We start from the raw sequence: 19,468 nt of genomic DNA, 5'->3' as shown, positions 1-19,468 counted from the left end.
CCCAATTTTGAACCATGCAGTGTTACCCTGCTCTGTTCTGACTACTGCCTCTTGGTCCAAGTATAGGTTTCGCATTAGCACAATTAAATGTTCTGGGATTCCCATTCTTCTCAGAGTCAGCCACAGTTTGTTATGATCCACACAGTCAAATGCCTTTGCATAATCAATGAAACACAGATAGACATTCTTCTGGTATTCTCTGCTTTTAGCCAAGATCCATCTAACATCAACAACAATATCCCTAGTACCACGACCCCTTCTAAACCCAGCCTGGACTTCCTGCAGTTCTCTGCTGTTGTGCTGTTCTAATTGTTTTTGGATAATCTTCAGTAGAATCTTGCTTGCATTTTCGTGTATAAATGTAATTAATCTTAGCAGCAGCACATTGAGAAAAATGTTCTAGATGGTACACTAACTGATGTCCCAAGCTATTCAGTGGGAGAGGAAAGATTTGACCTTGAGTAGTCTTCACTCCAAAGGCTGTGCTCGTAACCATTGTTCTGTAATACCTGGTTATTTATTTTGAAGACCGGTCATCACAATGTAGGAGTTTTTGGTCACCTCTTGAGGTACTAAACCACCTCCCACAAAGCCATGTTTGAATGCACATATGAAATAGTGTGCAGACTCACGAAGCACCAAGCCTGGCTGCCTTCCTTGACGCCCACACTGACCATTGACTAGCTATTGACCATTAGCACGTCACTTTACCTCTCAGTTATTGTTCATAATGGGTAAGGACAGTCCGCACCTCCTGGGATGGTGGTAAAGATTAAATAGGCAGTACAGAAAAAAAGATCACTGTTTTGTACTTGGTGAGCAGTCAGTAAAGACTTGGGCATCATCCTCATGGCGTTTATTTTAAAAATTTCACTACATTGCTCTGTTACTTCAAGATTCCATAGAACAAGTGACAAATCCCAGTGCTCTTTTATGTTGGATTCATTTAGAGACCTCTCTTATTTTTCTTATGAACTGATAACATTGATGAAATATTTCAGGTAGAATTTGATAAGCGCTATTGTTCTTTATTTGGTAGCAGAATTGGCATCCCCTTCCTAAACAACATGCTTTGTTAAATGTTTAAATATTTTGATATAGAAAGGCATCGGGCCATCTGTTCATAGGGTCGCTATGAGTCATGCTCAACTTGATGGCAATCAACAACAATGTTCTTTAACAGAAAAATTGAATTTTTTAAAAATGGCTTTGTATAAGGTAATTTGTTAAACTATATATCATAGTCTATATTAATTTAGTCAGATATGTATAATGAATGTGAATGCAAAGCAACTTCTGATTCTTTTTGCTGCACTTCTTTTTATTCAGATCATAAGGTTTACATCTGGCACAAACGCAGTGAGCTGCCCATCGCCGAGCTGACGGGTCACACGCGTACAGTCAACTGTGTGAGCTGGAACCCACAGATCCCATCCATGATGGCCAGCGCCTCCGATGACGGCACTGTTAGGATATGGGGGCCAGCGCCCTTTATAGACCACCAGAATATTGAAGGTAACATGATCGTCCACATCCTTGTGGACTCTTCCCAGATGAAAACATTACACTACTTATAGACTTGAACAGATATTATTGGAAGTGTGGTATAGTTTGTTTTTCTCCCTCTTTTAGAGCTTCTGTCTTTTTTTTTTTTTTTTTTTTAATTTAGGTTGTTTATTTTTCACTTCAGTGAACATCTACAGAGATTTTGGAATTCCATTCATTCATTGTTGCACCCTTCTCAAGAGCTTCTGTCTTATTTTACCCCATGGAAAGAATGTATTTAAGATTCACTAGAAGTTTTATTTCCGTCCTGGGTTGGTTTTGATTGGGTTTTTTAGATAAGCAGAGAGCAAATTGGAATATGCTATCTTTTTATTGGAATTATTGTCATTTTAGAAGCCTTACATAAAAGCCTTCCTTTCTCACTCTACCTAACTTACTATTTGGTGGTTTGTTGTACACTTAGGAGGTAAATAACTTCCAGTACCTGTGGAGGCACCTGTGGGAACCCCAACACGGTGCCAGTCACCCTGGGGGTGTCTAAACACAGTGGTGCTCTATGGGCCTGGCCATGGCTGGGTTACAGATAGATGGCTGGGTTTCCGAGATGCCACTGGGTGGGCTTGAATGACTAACCTTTCAGCTACCAGCCAGGCATCTTTGCCATTCCCACCAGCCAGTGACTCCACATACATAAATTTAGCACAGTTTTGGAACATTTTAATAGGAACTCTTATGGTGCTTTAGTGATAAGGAATTGTGTTACCAAGGCAGAATTATGCAGTTTGAATCCATCAGCTACTCTGTGGGAGAAAGATGTTTGAAGTCTCTGAAGACACCCGAGAGGGTCAGCTAGGAGTCGGTTCTAACTTGATGGTGTACAATGATGACAGTTTTACTATTACTTTTAAAACTTTTAGAAACAAATATATGTTGATAATACAACTGTCATAAACTATATCTGATTAGGAGAGAGTGGGGCTTTTATATTTATTACCTTGTTTAAAATCTTCATCAGTAACAGAAATCTTTTATTATCCTCATTTTCAAAGATGAAGAAACTGAAGCTTTGCAAAGCAGGTTGTTGAATACTTTAGGTCTGTACGACTCTGAGATCCTTAAAGTCCCTCGTTAGCACAGAGGTGTAAGCCCAGGTAGGCACATCAGAAGGAGGAGCCGTGGTCCATTTCCAGAAAGGCACAGCCTGAAGGCTGTGTAGAAGGCAGCTGCTCTCCAAATCTAAAAGCAGTGGGCTCTCCATGCATCAGGATTCTCCTGACACCAACTGGATTTGTTTGGTTCTGACTTTGAGATGCTTGGAGACAAAGACCAAAACTACACTAACAAGGAAAAAAAACTTAAGATGAGCATGATGGCAGGACCAGAGGGTTATCAGAATTTTTATGTAAATGGCATAATTTTTTTTTTTTTTTACGTGGCATATATGGTTTGAAAAGTATATCCTTTGCGTTTTATTTTTATCTTTCTAATACAAACTAGGTTTTACTTGATCTTATTATAGGTGAGGATATGCAGCCAGGCCTGAGAAAATGATGCACAGTAAATAGGAGAAAGAACTTGAGACCTGCTGGGTTGCACAGAACTTGAGTGGGCCCTTTCCATTTGTTGATAACTACCTGTGGTAATTATCTAATGTTCCCTAACAGAGAGCACACTAGTGGATGGATTTAACAGACAACAGTGTACTCTGTCACCACTTCAGAGGCTGAGAGTCACTCATCCAGCCTGCTCTAGATGGCTGCTTGCTCTGTCTGCTTGCACTTCCACAGGAAGGTCCCTGCTTCCTTCATGACCTGTAGGCCTCATTTGAGGATCTCCATGTGGCTTGGCATCAAGCTTGTCTTGAATCTAAGAGGTTTACCACTCCACTCCTGGCTCTTTCGATGTTTTGTAAAGACAAATGTGTTGCATGTCACTCTGGGTACAGGGACATCAAGCCACATTCCAAGGATGATTACTTAAGTGCCACATCATCATTATCTCTAAAACACTGAGAAGCTTGCCCCAGCCAAGTTGGCAAAATTCAATCCATGATGCTGCCTGACCTTCTAACATTTCTCTAGAATATTAACTAAGACCAAAAATTTTTAGCTTTTGTTCATGGTTCACGGCATTCTAAGATGGATTCACAGAGCTCTACAACTGGGATCATATATACTTCTCTAATTTTATTAGTTACTTCGTCTTGTTGTTAGGTGCCAGCAAGTCAATTACAGCTCATGGCACACTGTGAACAGCCAATCTAAACGTTGTCTTATCCTGTGCCATCCTTACAGTCTCTGACACACTTGAGCTCATTGTACAGTCACTGTGTCAGTACACCAGGTTGAGGATCTTCCTTTCTCCATCAGTCCCTTAGTTATTTAGAAATAATTTAGTCAAGTGTACATATGTGTCTAGAAGAAATAGGAAAAAACATTATATAGTGACATAGTCCACATAGTGGACTGATTTGAGAAATACCTTTGAGGATTTGCTTATAACCTCTGTTTCTGTCTTGGCTGCTGTTAGGTGAATTGATTCCTATTGGTTCTCATTAATGGTGGAGAGCTGACTTTTGGTTCACTTGTAAGCCGCATATTGTTCAGCAACTTTCTGCTGTATTTTGGCAACATGAAAATAGCCCTTCATAGAGTTTTATTTTCACATAAAGTAAGAAACTTCTAACCAGACCCTTTTTTAAAAAAAAATAATAATTGTAATGAAAGTTTACAGACACTTTGGATTTCCATTCATTCTCTGTTACACTTTTCTCCCTGCCCACCCTTCCCCCAATTCGCTCTTCTCTTTGAAAAGGAAAAGAAAAATTCATTCATTGTTATATAATCCCTCCTCCCAAGTCCACTCCACTATGCAGGCTTCATTCTAGACTCTGTCATGACAGTGATACCTAATCATACCTCCTTTTTAAACAGTTTTCTCCCTCATCTGTTTTAATGCAATATACATTATTTATCCCCTCTTTCTCAATTTCCCCCCAACCCCAATGTCAGTCCCATTTTACAACAGTGGCACTATGCAGTTTATCCTTTTGTGACTGAGATAGTTCATACAGCATAATGTCCTCCAGGCTCACTCATTTTGTCTAATATTTCATGAATTCCTTGTTTTTAAATGCTGCATAGTATTTCATTGTGCGAATATACCAGAGCTGCTCTATTCATTCATTTGTTGATGGGCACTTGGGTTGTTTCTAACTCTTTGCTTTTGTGAGCAAAGCTACAATAATCATGGGTATGCATGTATTTGCTTGGGTGGCAGTTATGGTTTCTTTAGGCTATATTCCCAGTAGTGAAATTGCTGGGTCAAATGGTATTTCTATTTGTAACTTTGAGAACAGGACATGCAGCCTTCCATAGTGGTTGCACCATTTTACTCTCCCACCAACAGGGAATAAGGGTTCCCAGTTTCTCCACAACCTTGCCAGCATTTGTTTTTTGCTGTTATATTTTGCTGTTCTTACTGGGATAAGGTGATCTCTCATAGTTGTTTTGATTTGCATCTCTCTTAGAGCTAGGATTTTGAACATTTCCTAATGTGCTTGTTGGCCATCTGAATGTCATCTTTGGTGAAATGTCAGTTCATATCCTGTACCCATTTTTCAGTTGGGTTGTTTACCTTTATCTTGTGGTGTTTGAGTATTTTTATAAGTTCTAGCTATAAGTCCCTTATCTGACATGTCATTACCAAATATTTTTTCCCAGTATGTGGCTTCCCCTTTTAACCTGTTGGAGTTTTTGTATGTACATAGGGATTTGATTCTTAGAAAGTCCCATTCATCTATTTTATCCTTTTCCTGATTTTATATTTTTTCAGGATGCTTGGAAGAGTGTTTATGTGGTGGATTAGGACTTCTAGAGTTCTTTCAGGCTTTTCTCTAATGAAGTTTATAGTCCTTGTTTTTAGTCCTAGGTTCCTGATCCACTTTGAGTTGGTTTTTTTGTATGGAGTGAGGTGTGGATCTGGCTTGAGTTTTCTGCAGATAGTTTTCCAATTTTTCCAGCACCCTTTGTTAAAAAGGATGTCATTTCCCCACTTAACTGACGGATGGGCTGATTTCTGGATTTTCAGTTCTATTCCATTGATCTATGTGTCTGTCATTCTACTAGTACCACACTGTCTTGACCACCACAGCATTGTAGTAGGATTTGAAATCAGGGAGTGAGATGCCTCCTACCCTGTATCTCATTTTAAGGAGTTCTTTGCTTATTCAGTTCCTCTTTCTATTCCAAGTGAAATTGGAGATTGCCTTTTCCATCTCATTGAAGAATGGAATTGGTATTTGTATTGGGATTACATTGAACATGTAAATGACCTTTGATAGTATTGTCCCTTTCACAATATTCCTAATCATGAGCTAGGGATATTCTTCCACTTCTCAAGATCTCTTTTTGTTTCTTGTAGTAACATTTTATCATTTTCTTTGAATAGATCTTTTGTGCTTCGGTTAGGTTCACTCCTAAGTATTTAATCTCGTGATTAGCTATTGTGAAGGATGTTGTTTTCTTACCTCTAGCTCTGTTTTTTCTTTGTCACTGTAGAGAAATTCAATTGATTTTTGTATGTTGATCTTGTATTCTGCCACTTTGCTGAATTGGTCAACTATGTCCAGTAGTTTTCTTGCTGAGTCTTTAGAGTTTTCTAAGTATACTGTTATATCATCTGCATAGAGAGATAATTTTACCTCCTCTTTGCCATTTTGGGTACTTCTTATTTCCTTCTCTTGTCTTAATGCTATTGCTAAGCCTTCCAATACAGTATTGAATAGGAGAGGTGATAGTGGGCATCCTTGCCTAGTTCCTGTTCTCAAGGAGAATGCCTTTAATCTCTCTCCATTGAGAACAATGTTGGCTCTTGGGTTTGCGTATAAACTTTTTACTATGTTAAGAAATAATTCCCCTCATCCTATTTTTTTGAGTGTTTTAATCAGGAAAGGGTGTTGGATTTTGTCAAAGGCCTTTTCTACATCAATTGATAGGATCATGTGGTTCTTGTTCTTTGCTTTGTTAATGTGATGAATTACATTGATTGGTTTTCTTAAGTTGAACCATCTTTGCATACCTGTAATGTATCCCACTTTCATGGTGATTTATATATATAAAACGTTGAATTCTTTTAGCCAAGATTTTATTCAGGATTTTTTCATCAATATTCATAGAGATAATGGCCTATAGTTGTCTATTTTGATGGTGTCTTTACCTGGCTTTGGTATCAGGGATATGTTTGCTTCATAGAATGAGTCTGGGAGGATTCCCTCTTTTTCTATTTTCTGAAATAGTTTATGTAGAATTGGTGACAGATCTTCTTTGAATGTTTGATAAAATGTACTTCTAAAACCATCTGGTCCAGGACTTTTTTTTGTTGGAAGTTGTTTTATTAACTTTTCAATTGACCTTTTCAAAGAACCAACTCCTCATTTGGTTTCAATTGTTTTTTGGGTTTCTATTTCATTTAGTTCTGCTCTAATTTTGATAATTTCAGTTTTTTGAGACGGTGTCGAGTTTTCTTGCTGTTGTTTTCCATTTTGTTGGAGATGCTGGGTTAAAGAGTCAATGGTCATTTTTTCCTGCCTTTTTGATATGTTTGCTTATTGCTGTCAATTGACCTGTGATTACTGCTTTGGCTGTTGCCCAGAGTTTTTGATAAATGGTGTTTTTATTGTCATTTGCTTCAAGAAACTTTTAATTTCACTTTTTATTTCGGTCATGTTCAAGCAAGCTGTTGTTCAGCTTCCAAATGTATGGTTGGTTGGGTTTTTTTTTCTCCTTTATCCTCTTGTTACTAATTTCTAACTTTGTAGCATTGTGGTCTGAGAAAATGCTTTGTGTTATTTCTATGTTTTTTAATTTATTGATGCTTGCCTTATGACCTAAAATGTGGTCTATTCTGGAGAATTTTCCATGCATATTGGAGAAGAAGGTATACTGTGTTTTTTTTGGGGTGTGCATTAGCCTGTGAATATCTATGAGGTCGACTTGGTTTATTGTGTGGTTTAAAACTTCATCTTTGTTGAGTATTTTTTTCTGGTAGCTCTATTTTCTTGAGAATGGTGTATTGAAGTCTTGAACTACTAAAGTAGTTTTGTCTCTTTCCTTTTTCCTTTGTTTTATATATTTTGCCAGTCTTTCATTTGGTGCATATATATTTATTATAGTTAGGTCCTCTGGTTCTATTGACCCTTAAAGCATTATGTAGTGACCTTCCTTGTCCTTTGTGATGGTTTTTCATTAAAATTTATTTTATCAGAGATTAATATCGCACTCCTGCTTTTTTCTGGTTGCCATTTGCTTGGTATATTTTCCCCCCACCCTTTTATTTGTAGTCTTGATCTTTATTTTTCAGGTGTGTCTCTTGTATTTTGATAGATATTAGTTTTTTTATCCAGTCTGCTACTTGTTTTCTCTTCAGTGGTACATTCAAACCATTTACATTCAGTGTGATTATTGAGAAGGTAGGGTTTTATTGCTATCATTTTGTTGAGTTCTTTTTCGTGCTGTTGCTAGTTACTTTAGTAGTCCATCTTGCTTTCTGTGGTACCTCTGTAAGAAGAACATTTCTCAGTGTTTTCTGCAATACTAGTCTTGTTTTTGCAAATTCCCTTAGGTTCTGTTTTTGGGGGGAATATCTTGATCTCTCTTTCATATTTGATGCACCATTTTGCTGGGTACTGTATTCTTGGTTGATAGTTGTGTTCTTTGAGTTTTTGATATGTCATTCCACTGTCTTCTTACTCATATGGTTTCTGCTGAGAAACTTAATCTTACCTGCTCTCCCTTATAGGTTACTCTTTGTTTCTCCCTCACTGCTTTCACAATTCTCTCTTTATCTTTGTCCTGGCAAATTTGACTATGATATGCCTTGGTGTTTTTCTCTTGGGATCTATTCTTTATGGTTGGTGTTCACTCAGCTTCTTGAATATATATATTCCCTCATTTTTCATTTTGCCTGGGAAGTTTTCTTCTAGTTATTCTTCCACAACTTTTTCAGTACCATTACTTTCTTCTTGCTGTTCTGGAATTTCAATGATGCACATGTTATTTCTCTTGATGGTGTCCCACATTATTCTTAGGTTTTCTTCTTTTTCCTTCCTTTTTGATTCTGCTTTTTGCTTTAACAGATCAATGGTGACAACTCTTCTATTTCATTGGTTCTGTGTTCCATCTCTTCATCTCTGCTCATGTGTCCCTCCATCATGTTGACAGCATCTGAAACATTGGACCTCATATTTTGGATCATGGTTTCTTGTTTTTCCAGTGCCATTAATGCCTCATTTGTTTTATCTGCATTGTTTAAGCTTCTCCTGGTTTTTACTTGCAGTACTTCAAGTTTGTCTTTCACCCACTGAATATATTCAATCATTGTTCTTTTACATTCTGTGTCAGAAAGTTCCATCAAACTTTCTAGCTTCAGGAAATCCATTGGTACTGTGTCACCTTTTGGGGGTGACATATTGCTTTGCGCTTGTGTAGGGTGTGAGGTAGTCTGTTTCCTTCTTACCATTGCTGTGGTAGAGTTTTTCATGCCTGAGGTGAAGATAGGTTCTTGATCTGAAGACAGTGCTCTGGAACTCAGTGGGGCAGCTACCTTGCCTGTGTTTCTCTCTGAACTTCCGATTTAAGGGAAGATTCAGTTCAGGACTGTGAGAGCAGCCTCTTACAGCTGTCAGATCAAGGAACTTCAGATTAAAGGCAAATTGATTGACTAGATGTGCAGGCACAGGTGTCGAGCTGAATTAGGAGGGAGGGGGAAGGCATGGGGGTGAGCATGGTGGTGGGGCGTCCATGTGTGGGGACCTCACTAAGATTTCAGCTGTCTTGGTGTGGTTATGCGTGGGGTCACTACTCAAATTCCAGCTGTTTATTTCTCAGCGGCCCTCACCCAGCAGTCCTTGTGTCAGTAGGACCCTTGCTCCTGGCGGGTTGGCAGGGCCCAAGAAAACTCAGTCAAGTTCCCACTGAACTGCTTGCTCCTTGCAGGTTGGCAGGGCTTATAAAAACTCAGTTTCCTGTTGACCTGCTTTCTCCTGATGGGTGGGGCCCACAGCAGCTCAGCTGACAGCTTCTGATGGGGCCCACAGGTCACTGCTCTTCTGGCTACCAAACTAATTATTTTAATAAAAGTTCTAACTCAAATTATTACTGTCCATATCACACCATATTGGTCTCAGTGCACTGTGTTGGTCTCTCTGGTGGCCTGTTTCTATTCAGCTTGCTGCTCCCAGCTCCTCATGCTGTTTCCTCCACCACTGCCATCTTGGTTCTCCCTAACCAGACATTTTTATTGTATCCTTTTAAGTTAACTGTTGATTTTCTCATGCCGCCCATCCCTCCATCCCCACCCATGGGGAGTGAGGGGGAACCAAACATTTTTTCCTAAATAAAGTAATTCCTTTGTAGAATAGAAATTTTTTTTTGTGGGGGCAGGTTACTTTTTTTCCCCCCTTCTGCTTTTCTTTTTGTGTCCTGTCAAATCACATCTGACAGGCACATGAAGAGATTGCCCCTCCTTCTCCAGCGGAGCATCTGGTGGATTAGAACTGCACACTTTTGTGATTGCAGTACAGCTTCTTGCCACTAGGCCACCAGAGCTCCCTTGGAATAGAAATTTTTTTAAATAGAAGCAATATATTGTTTCACCTGAAAACTTCCTTTCAAAAGAAAGTTTGCTGGACTTTATTATTTAGTAGTAGAGTTTACATACTATGTATTTATTTGAGGTATAAATAAAAAAGAGTAAGTTGAAGTATTAATACCTGCTAAAACATAGATGAATCTTAAAACTTTTTTTTTAAATCTTAAAACTTTTATACCATGTAGAAGCTGGCAGACTCAAAGATCACATATTGTAGGATTCTACTTGCATAAAATGGTTCCGTTTTGGTAAATCAAAAGAGACAGAAGGTAGCTACATAATTGCTTAGGACAGGAGGGAAGTAAGGAATAATGGATGATGAAATATTCTAAAATTAATTATAGTGATGGCTATACAACCCTATGAGAGAGAGTTGTGTGTGTATATGCACACATGTAAATATTAGAAGCTACTGAATTGTATATTTTAATAGATAAATTGTATCTCATGTATTACACATATGCATAAATGAAAACATAAAGGAGGGTGATATTCCAGAATTACATAATGAGCAACTAAAAAAGATAATTAAGCAAATCCACAGTTGTAATTCAGAGCTCCTAGGCTTCCTCTTAGACCACCAGTTTTTTCTTCCCAGTTTCTGATTTTAAACACTAATAATGGTTTTCTGTTCATCGTAACAATCTTGTGGCTTTTTTAAAAGCATGGGTTTCTATGATTATTTATTTTAATATGAAATTATCTAACATTTTGAGTGAATATGAAATTCTCTACTAACATTTTGAGTGTAGACTGTAATGTGTGGTTTATGATACAGATACATGTGTTAATGATTGTTACATGTTAATGACTGTGGCAGAAGTATCAAGAATTCTATTTGATAGGCTCCTTTGTTTTGTAACTGTGTTTTGTAATGTCATGATGCCAATTTTGAAACCATCTAACTGCTCCTTCTTTTCTCCCCTTCTGTCTCTCCTCCTCCCGCGCATACTGCACCTTGTCTTCCAGCAGAGGAGTGCAGCAGCATGGATAGTTGATGGCGATTTGGAGCAGACGACTTCTGTTTAACTTAAAATTAGTCGTATTTTAATGGCTTGGGATTTGGTGCAAACAAACATGATTGATAGCTGGATGGACATGCTCGTCATGAAAAAAAGAACCATTTCTGATGCCCGATTGGGGCCAAATCTTTACACCTTGCTTCATAGTAACCAGTTGAGATGAAGCACGTCGTTAGAACGTTGTTGGACACCATGTTGAATTATTCCCCCATCGGTTGTGAAGAACTGTGCTACATTCAGGCTTATCCATTGAACTCAGTATATATATATATATATATACATACATACATATATATATATATATATATTTTTTCCCCCCCTCCTGCCTTTTGTCTGGCAGGATACCATTCTTGTTGCTCTTCTGTGTAATGAAGTTTAAATGCTTGTTTGGAAAATTTTATTTAACACTTTAGAAGGCCTGGTAGAAAGAGTGCATTAGTCTGAAGAGTATGCGTTGCTAGGAAAGAATTGCTTCCTTTTGTTTCTCCAAATCTTGTCGCCTTATTTAGCTTGAGACCTCTGCAGCTTGGCCCATGGATTCTAGCCTTGCCCGTTGCGCAGTATATACTGGTCCAGACGATAAACAGTGAACTGTGTCAAAAGCACTCTCAAGATTACATTTGACAAAAAGTTTTGTACTTTTCACATAGCTTGTTGCCCCATAAAAGGGTTAACAGCACAATTTTCTAAAAATAAATTAAGAAGTATTTATAGGATTAAAGTGACTTCATTTGTATACATTTGGAATCTAAACCAGCTCCAAAACAGTCCCCTCTGTGGCTTAGACATGCAGAATGACTGCTAGTCTTCTAGAGTACAAGACACGGTCAGAAGCAGTGCTCAGAGGACATTACACAGAAAATCAGAGTAATATTTTAAAGGCTTCCTCATTTTCTTTTATTCCCATAGAAACATCAGTAACTGATCGGGAAGAGATTCAGGCTTTTTAGAAGTCTCCACACACCCTGACGAGAACTCTGTGGCTGTTGTCAGTTCTCCATATAAGTTGCTCTCAGTTTGGCAAATCATTACGGTGTGACTAGCAAGCGAGTAGAAATCTATCAGGTACAGCAACTTTTAAAAGTTTATAGTGCAATTGAGATTGTTAGGAAAAATGCATCTGGTTGTAAACATCCTTAAACTGGATTTACAATGTCGCAGTCACTTCCCTTAATTCCCTACTCTTCTGACATGGACACATAAATTTAAGAATATTCCTTCTCCGTTTTTTCCAATATTGCCATACTGAACCTCATTCTAAACTGGTGCTGCTGTGAGTAGTGTTCCCACTGCCCCTCCCCTTTTAGTATAAGGAAGGACTGTCTTCATGGAAGAAACACTTTGAGTATTTAACATTTAAAATAAGCCAAAAGCCTGATGTTCATTGTGCATTTAAACCCATTAACAGCTGAATACAATAGACTTAGTCTCCTTTGAAATTCCCTTTCTTTAAAGATGTGTTAGGACGGAAGGTGGGATACCCCTAAAATTAAATTATAAAGTCTGGTACTAATTCTCTCATTGCTGGGGGTGGGGAGGAGGGAATGACAGCAGGGGAAATCGGGGAAGAAGAAAAACCACGGTTGGCCTTAAAGTAGCATCGATTCTCCCCAAGGAAAATGACAGATCATGGCCAGCTGATTGTTTTATCAAATTGGTATGGGAAAGAATTCTTTATGCTCCATTTTGCAGAGACCACTATTAGAGAATCAAAGAATTCCTGTTTTGATACTTCTGAGTTCAAATATATGTTACAGTTTATCTGGTACTTCATTTTTCTTAACTAAAATTACTTTTTACTTTAAGCTTGAATAAAAATCTTCATTGGTAACTGTATATAATTAAGTGGCAACTTAACTTTACCTCAGTCCAGTTAACACAGTCATATTTTTAGTGATTTATCTATACCCCAAAGCCCTTAATACACCCCAGTCTCTACGTATATCACTAATAAACTGTGAGCATCGAAACTCCACAGCTGTTGATTATGATGTGTAATGATGGTACATTTTGTAACACTTAAGATTTGTCTCCATTTGGGGTTCAGATTCTACTTTACCCAACCACCCCTAGATCTGAGTACAGTAAGTGTGAAGCACATTTTACAAGAACATAACTCCATTAAAACAAAGTATAACAGCTATGCAAAGGTTCCTACAGCAGCTAGGTGAGTTGCTTTCCAGGTCTGTCTGAACCGGCAGCTTCCCTCATACACTGGTACTTCGCTGTGCCAACATGCTGTCAGTATGTTCCACACATTTGCCAGGCATTGACTGCCAGAAAGGTAAATGATGAAGGGACCTAGGACTGACTGACACAGAACTTGAGGGCAGGATTTTCTAATGCATAGACAATAAATGGAAAACTACTGATGTTGCTACAGACCCTAGGCATAAAGAAAAGCGAATACTGTCAAGCCGGCTACAAGATTATAAACTGAAAAGTACCAATACTTTTTGCACTTAGCTCAAAATAGGGTGGAGACTTTTGGCTCCAAAAAATTCAGGTTAGTAGGCCCATTTCCATGTGTTTAAAAATGTTTTTGCTATTCATTGGTTAAGGGCTAGAGCATAAAACATTTTTCCTCCACATAATTGGTTGTTTATGGCAAAGTGTACTGGATTTGAGGATTGTTAGAATTCGTGGTGTGTGGGTAGTGACACAGAATTAAAGAGTTAGGAGATAACGACGTTTCATTTTTTATTAATATTCATACCAGCTACATTTCTGTTGCTCTTACTGGCCCGATAAGTAAGTTAAATTAAACCAGGTAAGTAGTTTAAACAGAAAATTGTTAAAATTCTCTATCTACACGTTAGCCTGTTTACCAGGTGGAAGAATGAAAAGGGATTCCCTAACTTGAAATAACTGCTGAGGGGTGGGAAGGAATCTGTTCAGTCAGTATTTTCTTAATCTGACATCACTCATAGTAGGAGTGTCTACCTCCAATTCAACATTAATAGCCAACCCCTTCCCACCCCTCCCCATCTTGACGTTTTCTTTTGTAGGATGTTGGTTTCTGCAAACAAGAACTGACTCTGTCACCTCTGCCTCACAGTGGGTAAATATCTCCTACACTTCTTGACGGGGACACATCCATGTCCATTTCTTTACAGCAGAAGAAGGGCTGCTTTTGAATGAGGAGGAAAGAAGACATTTTTTAAAAAAAATAAATACCCTTTTGTCCCAAATAAAACACAAAAATCTCTTAAAACTTTTTCATTTAGGCTTCAGCAACTCTACTTTTGGGTTGCTCTCTGAAACACTTCTATTTCAGAAACTATTATCTGATTTAATACAAACTAATTTTAAAAGAGGTGAACTGCATTTACACTTAGACACTTTCTAAAAACAGGGTGAACTTAATAGAGATATTTTTCAGCATTCTTAAGTAGGTGCCCTATAGTTGTAAAAACAAACTATGAAACCCATCCCTTATCCTTAAATCCAGATAGCCTGGATTCAGTGAAACCAATAGTATCAGATGTGTATGTGTGTGTACGAGACTTTTTAATAAAAAGTCCTGAAAACAGCTGTTCTGTCAGTTTTCCTGAAATAATCAGTCGTGCACATGTGAAGTGCCCTATCTAAATTTAAAGTTTGGTTAATACTGGTATATGATATATTTTTATAAGACTGGGGTTGTGTTCCCATCTTTAACTTAGACATTTTTCATTATCAGGGTCAATGTTAGAACAGAAACAACATTTTAAGGCACAGATGGAAAAATATTACTGGTTCCTTGGAAATGTGTATGTGGCGAGGGGGGATGGATCCACAAAAAGCATGTGTGTGTATACCCAACAAACCAAGCTGTGGAGATCAAGAAAATAAGTGTTGATCTCAAGATTTCTAAATTGTCAAGATTTACCTGAAATTGTGGTGGAACTAGTTAACACTTAGAGCTTTTGGTATGTGTTGACTATTTGCTATGAACTGATTAAGTGTTTCAAAAGACTGTGTTCTTAAATTTGGGGGGTTTGGTTTTGGTGAGATTTTTGTGTTGCCTTTTTTTTTTAAAAAAAAAAACAACTCAGATTATATTTGGTAGTTTAAATTTCTTTGCTTTATTCATTAAAACAAAAACTTCAGGTCTCTGATATTTATTTTCACTTGTTCTACTAATTATTTACCCTTTGTTAAATTTTATTTTATAAATGTGTAGTATATTAAACATCCTCAATTCTGTTCTGTTGAAAGTACATTAACTTTGATTTGCTTTACTGGGTTTTTGTTTTTTTAATACACCGTTTCCATGTTGGTGCGCAGCACTTAACCAATCATTTGTATTCTTTCTTTCTTTGAATCCAATAAAAAGAATGAATAACTAAGTAATTCTTAGTGTTTAAATTTCCAGGTAGCTATTAATCTGGAGAGTAAGTATGTTCTTACATAGTATAGACTTAAAATGATGCTGTCTTTAGCTAAAATGATTTGCTGTTTGCAAAGAGTTTACAAGGATCTAATGTGTTGCTCAATCTGTTAGCCTCTCTTCCTCAAGGGTCATTTTGCAAGTATTGACCGAAATAAAAACTGTGGTTAAAGATGTTAAGTTAAAGGGCCCACCTCTCATGATTCTAATTGTACATTTGTCGGGTAATGTTTAAAATCAAGGGTTTTGGAATCATAAGACCTGAATATTAATCCTGTCATTTGCTTTGATTGAAACAAGCTATTTGTCAGAGCCTCCTTTCTAAAAGTAGCTAATTATCTCTTGAAAACTTTAAAAATTTATAAATGAATTTTGGAGACTCGGTTTAGCAAATTACCTACTTAACTATGTCAAAGGGCCTAGTCTCTTTAAATAAATGGCTGGGTAAAGAGCGGGAACCCAACAACTTAAAGAGGCTGAAGCTGTCCTGATCCAGTGAAATGTATACCTTGTTTGCATCTAATAAGCCAGTTGGAAAACCTTTGAACCAGTAAGTGGAGTTGGGGAGTATGTACACTGAATTGGTGGTTTATATATGATGTAGGTGTGTGGGAAGAACTCATAGCTCACATTCTAAAATATTTTACTAATGTACTCCTGTCCAGGACTTAGGTATTGGGTTATGGATAAAAAAAAATGATTGTTCATGTAGTTGGTAAAATCAACAACCACCAAGTACTGGTCTACTGCTGTTATTCTCTGCCCAAAAGTTAGTGAAGAGGACTATCCTGGCCACACAGGTCCCTCAGACAGATAGTGACAAACTAACTTGCTTTCAACCAAGCCATCAGGCCCAACTCGTTTGAGATTTTTGCATCCATTCTATGAAATAAACTGCTGATCAGTTTCCAGAAGGAAACCATTACTTCCTTGACTCTTTGATGTATCCTCCTCTCCCTTGTGGACTGCCAAGTGAACTGTATTCTGAAAATTAAGTACAAGCCCCTTAAAACCAACCCTGCATAAGCGGCTAGAGAGAGATGGTAATAATACAGTACTTTACAACAGTGTCCGACACACAAGGTGCTCCACTAGGGAGCAGGGCATGGAGCAAGTGTTACACATTCCTGTGCCCTCTGACGCCTGTCTCCAGAAAAGCCAATCTTGGGTCTGGGTTGGGGAAGGAAGGGCAATGGAAGATGGAAGGAGTACACAGAGTCACTGTATCAGAAGGAATTGGCTGACACAGGAATTTCATGAAATAACATAGGAGCAAGAGCCTGTGGTGATGGAGGAAGTTCAAGTCACTCTGAAGGATGGCAAAAAACAAAGCTCAAGGAGTTGACTGCATACCAATTGATTTATTTCTACAAGCAGATGCTGCCCTGGATGTGCTCACTAAGTTATGCCAGGAAATCTGGAGGACAGCCAGCTGGCCAGCTGACTGGAAGAGATTGGTATTAGTTTGCATTCCAAAGAAAGGTGACCCAAATTATCAAACAATACCATTGATATCACATGCAAGCAAGATTCTGCTGAAAATTACCCAAAAACGTTTGGAACAATATGTCCACAGAGAACTGCCAGATGTGCAGGCTGGATTTAGAAGAGGTAGTGGTACTAGGGATATTACAGCTAATGTTAAATGGATCTTGGCTGAAAGCAGGGAGTCCCAGAAGAATGTCTATCTGTGCTTCATTGACTATGAAAGGCTTTTGACTCTGGATCACAAGAAGCTGTGGCTGACTCTGAGAAGAATGGGAATCCCAGAACACTTGATGGTGCTAATGTGAAACCTATACTTGGACTAAGAGGCAGTTGTCAGAACAGAACAGGGAGACACTGGGTGGTTCAAAATCAAGAAATGGGTCCATCAGGGATGTATTTTGTCTCCATACCTTTTCCATCTGTATGCAGAACAGATTATCCGAGACATTGGGCTGTACGAGGAATGTGACATCAGGATTGGTGGAAGAATCAACAACCTGCGTTATGCAGATGACACAACCCTGCTTGCTGAAACTGAGGAGGACCTGAAGCGCTTGCTGCAGAAGGTCAAGGACTGCAGTCTTCAATGTGGATTGAAGCGCAACATCAAGGGAAAAAAGATTCTCACCACTGGGCCAATTGGCAGCATCAGTATGGATGGTGAAGAGATTGAGTTAGTTAAACAATTTTAATTTACTTGGTTCCACCATCGACACTCTTGGTAACAGCAGCCAGGAAATCAGGAGATGAACTGCATTGGGAAATTCAGCTGTGAGGGACCTTTCAAGAGTACTGAAGAGCAATGATGTCAGGCTGGAGACTAAGGTGTGCCTGACCCAGGCTATAGTCTGCAATTATGTGGTATGCATCAGAGAGTTGGACAGTGAATAGGGATGATAGAGAATTGATGTCTTTGAGTTGTGGTGCTGGAGAAGAGTGTTGAATATACCATGGACTGCTAGGAGAACAAACAGGTTTGTCCTGGAGAGGGTAAAGCCGGAATGCTCCTTGGAGTTAGGGATCTGAGGCTTTGTCTGGCATACTTTGGGCATGTTGCAAGGAGGGATTGGTCCTTGGAGAGGGACATCATGTTTGGGATAGTGGAGGGACGGTGCAGGAGAGGAAGATTCTTGACGAGATGGATCGATTCTGTGATTGGGGTGGTGGGAATGAAGGTGTTTGAGATGGCTAGGTTGGCACAGCGTTTAGGGCTGTAGTACACAGGGTTGCTGTGAGTCGCAAGTGACTTGATGGCACATAACAACTGGTGTATAGGAGACAGGGTGCGAACTTTCCAATGTCTCCTGGGCTAGAAACTACAGGGCCTTACACAGGGAGGAGGCAGTGGAGAGTCAGCATGTTTCTAGCGTACTCGTGTCTTACAAGTGTTAGATAAACTGGACCATTTTTGTCAGTTTTCCAGACATTGACGTCATCATCAATAATAGGACAGGCAAGCATCAACAAAAAGGGCCTTCGTTTTGATATGGAAACCTTCATTAACTCCTCTGCTAAACTAAGAAAACTTTTACCTTGCCTTTTCCTTTTCATGTAAATATGGCTGTCTTCCAGTGTGAGTAGACTGGGACACCCCACTGTCCCACAGGGACACTAAAAGGCAGCGGTGGATTATAACACAGCACTGACATTGCGGAAAATTACTGAGCAAAATCAGACACAGATGGAGGAAATAACCAATTGAAGAGACAGATGGACCACCACCATGTGCCAGATTTGCACACCCCGGCCCTGGAATGTTCTCAGCTCAAGGACCCACAGCTAACTAGCTGTCAGCCACCATCTGACCTGCATCAAGGAGGTGTGGAGTGACCTTGATCCCTGTTTGGAGATCAGCAGAAGGGTCTCTTCATCTGAATGAGTGGAGGTCCCCTGGGCTTTCAGCCACAGTCTACCTCCTACAGCAAACATACCAACATCATTGTGAGCTTGGCACTGGGAATGTTCTCGCAGGCACAGTGCATGGGAGCTCTCAGAAAATGACTGGCATTACTGTGAAAGATGGTCATGCCACAGATCATGCCCACTGGTGATCCTGTTATGCACCAATCCTGATCCAGCCTAGCAGTGTCAGGTTGCGGTCCCTCACCCTCAGTGCCCACCATTAGGCCTGCCACATGCAGGGACTGGCAGTAGGCTCCCATATTGATTGCTCATGGTCCTGTGACCCAGGGGTCCTACACCACAGGTGGACACACCTGACACAGACCTTACAGCCTAGTGCCACATTCCCCACAGCCCTGTGGCTCAGCGCCATGGTCTGATCACCTCAAAGTGCAGTGATTGAGAAATACAGTGACTCAACTGCCCAGTGACATGCAGGTAAAGTGGTTCAAAGACTTCCTTCAGTAGTTGAAATGGGAGAAAGGAAGAGTTCCCCAGTTGCAAATGTGGGCTTGTTCCCACATTACAC

General features: G+C 39.1%; 1 protein-coding gene across 2 annotated transcripts in view; it reads left to right on the top strand.

The window, feature by feature from the left end:
- Positions 1-11,153, top strand: part of WDR26 (WD repeat domain 26) — a 60,431-nt gene extending 49,278 nt beyond the window's left edge. For both annotated transcript variants that reach the window (XM_006898048.1, XM_006898047.1), the window contains exons 13-14: positions 1,330-1,515; positions 11,128-11,153. In XM_006898048.1, coding sequence (XP_006898110.1) covers positions 1,330-1,515; positions 11,128-11,153 — 212 coding nt within the window. The remainder of the gene's footprint in view (positions 1-1,329; positions 1,516-11,127) is intronic.
- The last annotated feature ends 8,315 nt before the right edge of the window (positions 11,154-19,468 follow it).

The sequence above is a fragment of the Elephantulus edwardii genome, unplaced genomic scaffold (assembly GCF_000299155.1).
Source record: "Elephantulus edwardii isolate Elephantulus edwardi_28Jun2011 unplaced genomic scaffold, EleEdw1.0 scaffold00218, whole genome shotgun sequence".
NCBI classification, from domain to species: Eukaryota; Metazoa; Chordata; class Mammalia; order Macroscelidea; family Macroscelididae; genus Elephantulus; species Elephantulus edwardii.
Note: the sequence above shows the minus strand (reverse complement) of the source record. Positions and strands in the feature narration are given on the sequence as shown.